A 10,959-nucleotide genomic window follows, 5' to 3' on the forward strand; every position below is an offset into this window, starting at 1 on the left:
AAATAAACCTACCCCAATAAGATATTCTTCTTCCATCGACTTTTTGCATACCATAACTTACTTTAGGGATCTTTATAATCATTCATATAGAACCACATCATTAGAAAATGCTCACTAATTACTTTCTCATCTTTAGTTATCTATTTCTGCTCGTGAAGTTTTATCGCTGTTTATAGATAGTACTTTATCTCCCCAAACGTCAATTATCTTATTAAATGCAAAATATGTATGTATTTATCTACTGTTTGATTATTTGACAATACATTACTCTTTAGGTCAGACAATTTTTTTTTCTTCTCTATCTCTGGTCTATCTTTGGTTACTCTCTGCAGATTGCAGCCCCAGAACTATATCTAGTTAAGAAGAGACCACGTGGGAAGCTAAAAAATGTGAATACATAGTTTATATTGTTTATTTTTATTATGAGGAAGACTAACCATTGTATGAAAAACAACTACCTCATCAGTGTAGAAAAAAACTGTAGTTTATTACTTTAATTAAATAAAATAAATATAAAGACTTGATTAACTACCCTATAGAAATCCTGTGTTTTCTGAATTTTAGATGAAAGGGACACAACTGAGTCTTTCATATTCAAATTTCTCCAGTAGTTCTTTAAATTTTTATTTATCTCCAATAGAAAGACTTGGGTAAAAAAAACTTCATTATATACTATTTAACTCTTTAAATTAGCTATAACATAAGCTCATGTACAGAGTCCTACATTAAATATTGACAGAAATAATCATCTCTGAACATAAACCCAAATTATACTTTTATTGAAAAGATTATGAAATCTTAAGTGGGTGTTCGACCGTTTCTTAAATTAAACGTAACATAATTTTTGTTCTTTGAAATTGTTCTACGTTATTCAAACCGAAATATATTAACATTGAGTTTCTTTAGTTTGTCCTCAATATAAGGTTGAAAGGAATTCAAATAACGGAATTGACTCTACTGTAAGAAACGATAATCAAACACACACCACACTTGAAAATTCAACCCCGAACTTATCAGTTCAATTTGGATTTATGTTGAAACTTAACATATGTTTCTGTATATTAGTTAATTTAATGGTGTATTTATTTAGTTACAAGGTTTGTGTTAACGTTTTTTGTATACAAAACTTTCTTTTGGAGAAAAAAGGAAATTTTCAAAATTGTGGTTTTTGGGGATCAGTTTTTTCCAAACATTAATTTCTAAATTTTCGTCGTTGTAATATTGATTTTATTTATTTATCATATATACCCCCTTTAATTGAAAATTGAATTACTGGTGAAATTTAAGCGGTTTAATGTGAGCTTAAATGAAACTTTATATAGTGGAGAAGATGGTTGGGGGAGCGGGCAAACTATAAAACAAAAAAGTTATTTCAACTTATTTGTGTTATATTTTGACAGCATCCCCCAACCATCTCGTCCTCATATAATTTATCCACGGTCAACTATCTCTCATCATTATGAAACTTTATATATTTATATTTATTTATCAAATATAAATATATGAATTAATATTTATTTATTCACCTTATTATGGTAACCCTAAAGATCAAGGTTTTTATTACCACCCATACACCACAGTGTTAGCAGATTTATGGCTTAGCAATGAATTTAACTATGTGAATTTATTTATTCCTTCTGATCCTGTGTGAATTTCAAGATGGACAGAAAAAGGAAAAAATAGAGACAGGAGTTTGAATTGGAAAAAACCAAGATCGTCCGATCTCTTCCGATCGCATTTACGAAGCCCCGTAAGAAACTCTGAAAAATGATTTTTTGAAGTAAGTGAAAATCGTGTGATGCACACAGCACTAGATTTTTTATTTTCCGTTATCTTTAAGGATAAAATCCAAAAGAAATGCTACTGAACATTAAAAGTTTTCAGGGGAAAGTGGATTCTCAGACCCTTCTTAATACCAAGTAATGGAATAATTCTTATTGGTACAAAAAGAATAACTACGGCTCAAAAAAAAAAAATATTGGGCAATCTTCAACAGGGGCTGAAGGTTTACTTGGGTTGATATTTTTTCTTCTTCCAAATAGATGACGTACTTCTCATTGAAAAATTAATAAAGGAGAGAGTGAAGTCAACGGGAGAGATAAAGTTGCTTGGGACCTTCAAGACACCTCGATAATTTTCTACTCCACGTTGGAAGGAAGATAAAGAAACGTAAAGAAAAACTTAGTTCCTAAGGTTTGAAAACAACTGCATTGTGTATACTACAAATTTAGATAAGAGGGAAACCCTTGATTCACTGTATAAAGTATTTATTCATGTTTGTATTACATAATTTAGGTTTTACAAATTTATAGAAAATGCAAATATTTCCTTATTACAAACTTATAAAAAGATGACATTATTACGTTAAACACATACAAATATTAGAATTGTAAATACCATATCTATTATTACTTTTTATATTTTTTGTATGGTATTTATTATTTTACATAGAAATATTTATATTTTTAATAATCTTTTTGGTTTTAAATAAACTAAAGCATATATTAAAAATATAATAAACAGAGTAGCCAGGAAATGAGATGCGGTCAACGATAATTCTCTAACAGCAAAAGATTTCGGATTTATAAATTATGTATCGGTAGTAATGCAATATTTATTGTTACCTAATTTTTCGAAATATGTATTCTATTAATATTGTTTATGCTGTATTACTCGACTCTTCCTATTAGTTTAATTGGTATGCTATGTTTTACAGTGATCATGTACGTACGTGGACAGAATAGTTTAATAATACAGTATTTCTTCCTCCCCCGTTTTTGATTTCCTCAATTAGTCAATTTAAGGTTGTAATAAAAATTTACAATTACAACAGTTCGATCATTGTAAGAAAATATAAATAGACAATAGACAAAGCAGTAGAACTACGAAATGATGGGTTTACAAATTAAAAATATTTCAGGAAGGAACAATTTAGAAAACTAGCAACAACAGAATTATTTAGAAACATATGGCAGCCTATATTCAGATCAGTAAACCTATGGTATTGATTTTGTTTATTATTGATTTTTTTATTATAGATAATATTTATTTTTTATTATAGATAAGATTTTATTAAACTGTGCTTCTTTCCTATATAAAATGAATTCCTACTATTTTATTAGAACGCTATCAACAAATTCGGTAAAGAAAGGACAAATTTACAATTGAATTAAAACAAACTCTTTATATGCCGATAATTAATATTAAACTAAAACATATGAGTTTCTATTAATTCAGAGATATTAATTTATAATTTATATATTCCTTATAAAATTGAATATATAACTACTATGATAAAGGAATCATTTTAATGCTGAAAAACAATTTATATCAAACCTCTATTGCTTTAAACAACAATGGCAACACCTTCATTTTCTTGGATGTTCACAAATAGTACGCTTTATAGTGGCTATATACATATATATATATGTTTATAACTGGTTTATATAATTATTCAATTAATGAAAAAAAATAAAAACTTGTTAAGTTTAATAGTAAAATAAATAAACTTGGTGGTAAATGCAATATTATGTAATTATATCTATTATTATATAGCATTAGACACAATTTTATACAATTTGAACCTTTAACATAAACATATATTAAAATGAACAATAATTTAACATTGCAGCAATGAATTCTAACTACTAAACCAAAATAGTTCAAATAATATTGGTTATTGTTGAATATATTTTTTTTTCAAGACTATGTTTCATCTAAACATTGTTCAACGAGATTGTTAGCTCTTCTTTTTTATTTTATGATTATCATCATGAAAACCTTGATAATCAATTTTTAATAATTAAATCATTAATCCTCAAATTGTTAATTTTTATTTCAAATTGTTTTTAATTATATTAATAGTGACATGAAAATTATAAATATGTTAAAACTTCATTCATCCTAAATTATAAATTCAATTGCCATTTATAGAACTGGTTTACTCTCACTTAATAGTGATTGTACCACTTATAAATAAAACTTTTCTTACATTTAATGTTGATTTTTTGGTTCAATGATTTATACAGAACAAAATATTTTTTCTATTTCTGATGACACCTGATTGACTGAAGTTTTGCAACATAAAACAGCAAACTAACCTGTTTAAAGACACTCAAAACGTACAAAGTACGTTTAAAAATATTAAAATAAAGATTTTTAATCACAATTAATTTTTAAAAAATAGGTAATTTTATAGGTATTAGCATGCACTAACTTAATATTATTATCCGTTCGTCTTTTTTATTTTTTTTTATTTCTACTTTAGCTAATGTAAAAAGTTACACACATCTGTGCATGATATATTGAAATATTTACAATTAAAAGGAAAATATAAAATAACAGTTAAAGCTCATTATGTGCTAAATATCATTAAATAAATTTCAAACATAACATTTAAAAATCTCATACATTCCGAATAATTTATTTTTTCCTATTTCTTATTGGTTATTATCACTTTGATGAAAGCAATATATTACAATGAGGCATTTGAGATTGAGAGAGAACGTAGCATCTAATTATTAAAAAGTTGAAAATAATATCTCTGAAAAAAATATATTATTTTTATCCTAAACAACTATTATAATAATTGTGACAGTATATCATGATGATCAGAAACTTGAAGTTGTAATTTGGAAATGTTACCTTCCAAAAAAAAAAAAAAAACATAATAATAAAGTAGATAAATATTTATGCAGTTCAAGAAAATATTATGAATTATAGAAAATTAAATTATAAGATATTTATAACAAAAATCCATCTACCACATACAAGGAGTTGCCTAATTTATGTGGCTGGTAGGACCTTAGTGCTTATCTTTGCTTCGAGATAAAACTCTGATTGTTTATCTTTTATCTCTATTGTTCAACGATTGGACAACTAAAATTATAGAACGTAATAATTCAATTATAAATAATATTTGTTTAATTTTAAGTTTAAAAATGAACTGAATATAATCCAAACAGTGATCAGTTGCATATAAGTTCAAAATATTCATCGGAGGTCACAAACTTGATAGGTTATTAATTGGTTTGACGAGTTCTGATCGATATCATAAAATAGGAACCTGTCAATGGTCAGTGAGGTCGTTAAAATTAGTAATATAACTAAGCAGTTTCACTCAAGATATTTATATCATAAGAACGTCTTCTCTTAAACAGTATTGAATAATTCGTAATTTTATATTGAAAAGTAAGATTAAAAAGTATACCTGAGAGAAGTGAGAGTTATTATTAGTAAAAAAGAAGTAGTTAGGCAGTAGGGTGCGTCGAGGGTGTGAAAGGACTGGGGGTAGTTTGCCTGGCGACCGGGGGATGGCGCTGCCGAGGCTCGTAGGGTGGGGCTGCCCCTCCCCGCCATAGCGGTTGCCATAGCTACTGCCCTACCATTGGTTCCTTTCTCCGTAGTGGGGGTGCCCTATCCCCCCTCTATTAACTTAGCCTCCATTTGCTATTTCATGTCGGTAAAGTTTGGGAGGTACTTCAGTTCGATCATGGAAACCTAAATACTGTGTTCCCCTAGCCAAACACGAGGAGACTGAATCCGGCCGTGTGTTTGTTTTTTCAATAAGTGACTCTCTACCTGTTGCATTGCAACCGCAAAGTGTGTTCCCTTAGTGATTATGACTATGTTATCTCAGAAACTGTACCCAGACCCGGTGACTTCCGCGATGTCCGGCGTCAACATGAGTCCAGCCATGACACCGACCTATAGTATGAACTCGATGTCCTGTGTGCCGATGAACTCATGTTCCCCGCAGAGTGCAGGATTTCCAACCAACATGCTGGCTCCTGGTGGCGGTGCGATGGCTTCTATGCAGATGAACGGTAATTCTATGTCTTCCGGTAGCATGGGTTATACTAATATGAATAGTAGTTGCATGGGCACGATCAACTACAACAGTGGATTAGGCGCTGTCGGGACCATGCCTGGTCCGAGGGTTGATTTGGCTAACGAAGGAGGATCACCTAACTCAGCCGCACTCCAGCGGGCCAGAGCGGACAAGTCATACAGACGCTCCTACACCCACGCTAAACCACCTTATTCATACATCTCTCTCATTACAATGGCTATACAGAATTCACCTTCCAAAATGCTCACCTTATCAGAAATATATCAGTTTATTATGGATCTCTTTCCCTTCTACAGACAGAACCAACAGAGATGGCAAAATTCCATCCGGCACTCGTTATCCTTCAATGACTGTTTCGTCAAGGTGCCTCGGACTCCGGACAAACCTGGGAAAGGATCTTTCTGGACTCTACACCCCGAATCAGGAAATATGTTTGAGAACGGCTGCTATCTTAGGCGACAAAAGAGATTTAAGGACGACAAAAAGGAGGCAGCACGACAATCACATAAAAGTGTTTCACCGCATCACCATCATCATCACTTACACCAGCACGAAGATAAAAAGGACAAGTTGGACAAGACTGAGCTCGGCCTCGGGAGTCAAGGCCCTCTAATGAAGGAGGCAGATCCGATGGCCAGCCTCCTCCACGGTAGTGGATCGGAAATTTGCCTCCAGCAGCAAGAAGCTGAATTGTCGGCAATGGTCAATCGTTGCCACTCTCACCATCTGAGTTCTGCCCTCGACCACTACGGTCATCACCTGAAGCAGGAGTACCCACCAGCTTCCTCACACCCGTTTTCTATCACTAGGCTCCTGCCGACAGAAAGCAAAACCGACATTAAGATGTACGCAGACATGCAGTACGGATACTCGGACTCCACCTACTACCAGAGTTCACTCTACCACAGCCCTCCAGGAGCTGCTGCTTTATGACAATACCCGTTAACAGGGTAAGATATCCATCTTATGTCACTGGCCCCTCGCTCACTCTCTTTGTCCTACTCTAGCGATACTAACTCATTTCGCATTGCCTAAAAATTTTATTTTTGTAGGTTATTGTTTCTATCTTCAACTAAAAATCCCGTTCTCACACATTTTATGATTTTTTTTAACCTAAGGGTTCCTTGTCAATTATTTATTTGTATTCGATCCTATCACTATTTTTTTTTATAAAATAATTAAAATCGTTTTTAATTGACAAATGTGGAATAGGTGATGGTTTTATACTAGTATTTTGTAGTAAACTTGACCATCCCTATATTGTTAATTTAAAAGACGTAAATTTTATATTGTTAATGCTTTTAGAAAAAACTTTTCATATTTTATTTATTAATTTATTTTGACATTGTTAGTATATTAATTAGCTACTTTTATTGAGATTTAAATCAAAATTATTTAAACCTAAGCCCTACGAAGCTATACTTTTATAAAATCAAAATAATTACGGAATCTCTGTTGTTACGTGATTTACAAACATGTACATATATATTTTAGTTGCCGATATAAATATTCATCAAAATGCAAACCATTAGTCACTTAACATTTGTTTCAAAGACCTAAGAGATGTGTGATTTTATAAATAATCGAAATGGAAAAGACAATGAACTCCCCAAGTCCTTACTATAAATCGGAATCTGTGACTCATTAATAAACTGGTCATTCCGTCCACTTGATTTACCCGGGGCTATTGTAGATATGAGGGAGACGAGGGGCCACACACCCCGGTCGAAGAAGATTGCAAGGACAGTTGTACATAGCCACAGCCACTCATGGCCAAACGAACTATGTGTACATTTTTTATGCTAGCCTTAGATCGGGGACCCTATAATAATAAATTGTGAGTTTTCCGTTGCAGTGCGCTTGATGACCATTATCATCTGTTACATATCCATGTCCTTCATTACCTAACAACTCTGTCTTTATCGAAATAGTTTTAAAGCGAATATTCATTTATATGCCTTTATAGTTTCGTTAATCTGTGTGTAACAGAACTGTAATACTGGTCACCTCGCGCGTAATACTGTATGTATGTATATACCCTCATGTATGAACATATACATGCATATGATTGACTATGTGAGTGTCTATCAAGTGTATTTGTGAGAACGCGTTTGTATTTGTATGTAAATAAGATAATATCACCTTATAAGAAGAAACAATGATCTTTATATATATAATTTAATTATTTTTTATTTTGTAAAATCTCAAAGTGAATTGTTGCTTGAATCTCTTTTTGGGATTGTATGAATTTGAAGTGTAATAATCTTAATTGTGTTCCATTGTGCATGTAAATGATATCTGGGGTTACCCTGAGCTTTGTAGAAGAGCCTAGCCTACAACACACATTCAGATATTTCAGAGCACGTCTCTATAAAGAATACCGATGATTTTTAAAATAATAAAATAACATATAGAATAAACAATAGTTTATATTGAATTTTGATGTTTTCAAACATGTATTTAAAATTTTAATCCATATCGGCATTGTTTCATTTGATTCCGTTGTTTTATTTTTTATTTATAGATTTTTATTAATTGTATATTTTCATTGACTAGGAACTCAACTCCTAGGTTTATAAATTGCAGATTTGGAAGTTAGATATCGAAATTGAGGCTTGGGGCACGTTCTGTCCCACTGCCTAAGTGCATTCCATTACTGCTCTTCATTTCATTATGATTTAATATAAAAAAAAAAACTAGATATTTAATTGCCGTTGTAAATAGCCTAATTATGTTGGAACAACGGTGGATAGGGACACAATGTATTATGACTGGAGTACAGTGTGATTCCCTTATCCTGGGGCAAATAACAATAATTCAAAGTGTATCTTAAATCTCATAAAGATTATATCTGATGTATAATTTGTAAATTTCATTTCGATGTTTAGATATATAAATATATAAATAAAGTATATATACATATAATATAAATATAAGAATAAAGTATATATTGTTTTTTATATATTAATTTGTAAATATTTGGTTTTATTGAACTAGTGAATGTAACAACTATAGTCGTTTGTCAAGAAGAGTTACCTATATGAATAATTTCAGTAAAATGAACGTTTATTGTATGAAGTAGTGTTTTTTTTCTTTATGTTACCCTGGAACATTAAAGCATGTTGAAGATTACATAAAAATCATGGTATTGAGTTGTTTGGGCAAAGATATTCAAGTGGTTTTAAAAATTGTCCACTGGTACATTCATTGAAAGCTTTTAGGTTTGCAATAAACTGGGGATTAAGAATTTATTTTTTAATTATTTTATTGCTACTCTTGGATAACCAGCACTTATTATAAAACATTTTAATTTATTTTTAGGTATTTATTTAAGAAACGGCTATATTCTTAACAAATAGTCTATTAGTCAATTATTTCGTATAAAACACATTCTTTCAGATTTATTTTTACCTTTAATAAATTTTCCATTCTTCTAACCAATTAATATCTATGAAATATTACTGATCTATAACTATTCTTGTATTTTATATGCCTTTTTCATTTATTATATATTATTGAATAACATTATGTAGCGATATAATTAATTAAGTTTAAGTATGTAATATTTTTATTAATAATTATTTAACAAATTTTAGTTTTTTAGCATGCTAATCTCAGGAACAAAAATCTCATATTAACATAAAAATATTTAAACATTTATTCAGTTGTTAATTTTTGCTTGATGTTGATTAACGTTTTACACTGAATTCAGTTTTGTTAGTAAATTGAGAGATATAATTGTAATTAACATTTAACAACGAGATATATATTTATTTATAAAATAGGTACTGAAAAATGAAATAAATTTCATTGGTCGTAATGTGGATAACTTTGGAGCATGGCTTCAGTTATTCCTATTTGAAAGTATTCGCAAAACAGAAACCATGTAGCAAGAAATACATACAATTTTTTAATTATACTAATACAAATTTAATGAAATAATATTTATATTTTCATAGAAATCAAACTTATGATCGTAAAATCTTTGTGAACGATATAGTGATGTGTAGAAGAGAGGAAAATATTTAATTTCATTTAACTATTAATGTTGAACAATGTTTGTGGTAAACAAAATTACAATAACAAAAGAGTTATTCATAAAGATATATTGGATACGTTGACTAATTATTAGTAAATTTTAATTATTAATTAATTAATACTATATTATGCGGTTGGACCTGGTCTACATGCTCTGAAATGTACATTACTCTCAGGACAAACACCGCTTACACAGAATAAAAAACTACTTATTTATCACAAAATAAATAAAATGTTCAGAATCCCTATTCAATAAATTGGGTTTATTCCTTTTAACAGTTTTTTGATAAATGGGAAATGCTTACAAATTTACATAAAACCTTTATAAAATTAAAAGCTTAAAGGGCACGCTTTGTTATATAAATAAATAAATATATATTTAATTTGTTTATTTAAATTTTTTAAAACCATACTGTTTTAAAACTGAAACTTTGTTGAATTATTGAGAAATAGAAAGTATTTTTCATCAATAAACTAATTCGGTTTATAAATCATTAATGTTTTTTCGCTTTTAACAGTTATCATAATTAGAAACAAACTATTTTTTATCGTTTGATTGCTCGATGATTAGAAATATTTTTTCGGTTGCGGATAAAGCTGTTCATTTCTACAAAATCTTGAGATTATTCAGCAGTCATGCCTTAAGAAGTGTTTTTCTTTACACGTGAGGTTTTTATTTATCCGGGTCGAATAAATATAATCCATGATATTAAGTTAAATATAAAAATATGACTCACTCAACCAGGAATAAAATAATGAAGTAAGTAGTCTGTCTCCTGTCTTGATACTTTTTTCAGTTTAGTTTATTTTAAAATTGTTACTTCCATCGTTCAGGGTTTTAGAATAGTACGCACGCTTGGTAAATCTATCTGTACTCCATCGGCGATTAACCTTGTCATTTTTGAACCAGTTTAATTGTTTATCCAATTATCAAAATAAATATTATAATTTTTTTTCCAAAAACCACTTTCTACAGTTAATGCAAATAATGAATAAAAGGCGAACAACTGTTTTCCGACATGCTAAATTAAATTTGACTACAATGAATATGTAAATTATTTATATAAATA

The 10,959-nt window shown here is 29.9% G+C and overlaps 2 protein-coding genes across 2 annotated transcripts in view; one reads left to right on the forward strand and one right to left on the reverse strand.

Annotated features, from left to right (window-relative positions):
- The window catches only part of LOC106681315 (dehydrogenase/reductase SDR family member on chromosome X), a 37,310-nt gene extending 32,026 nt beyond the window's left edge, over positions 1–5,284 (reverse strand). Inside the window, exon 1 of the mRNA XM_014421566.3 lies at positions 5,210–5,284. The gene's annotated coding sequence lies outside the window, so the exon portion shown is untranslated. The remainder of the gene's footprint in view (positions 1–5,209) is intronic.
- Positions 5,285–5,451: 167 nt separating this feature from the next.
- On the forward strand, positions 5,452–8,925 carry fkh (fork head). The gene has a single exon (XM_014421571.2). The coding sequence runs from the start codon at positions 5,621–5,623 to the stop codon at positions 6,782–6,784; it is 1,164 nt and encodes a 387-aa protein (XP_014277057.1). The 5' UTR covers positions 5,452–5,620; the 3' UTR covers positions 6,785–8,925.
- Positions 8,926–10,959: the final 2,034 nt, after the last annotated feature.

The sequence above is a fragment of the Halyomorpha halys genome, unplaced genomic scaffold, assembly GCF_000696795.3.
Source record: "Halyomorpha halys isolate HHAL.00 unplaced genomic scaffold, Hhal_1.1 Scaffold326.1, whole genome shotgun sequence".
NCBI classification, from domain to species: Eukaryota; Metazoa; Arthropoda; class Insecta; order Hemiptera; family Pentatomidae; genus Halyomorpha; species Halyomorpha halys.

Coding starts and splice junctions, on each gene's coding strand:
- fkh (XM_014421571.2), top strand. CDS start 5,621: ATGACTATGTTATCTCAGAAACTGTACCCAGACCCGGTGACTTCCGCG.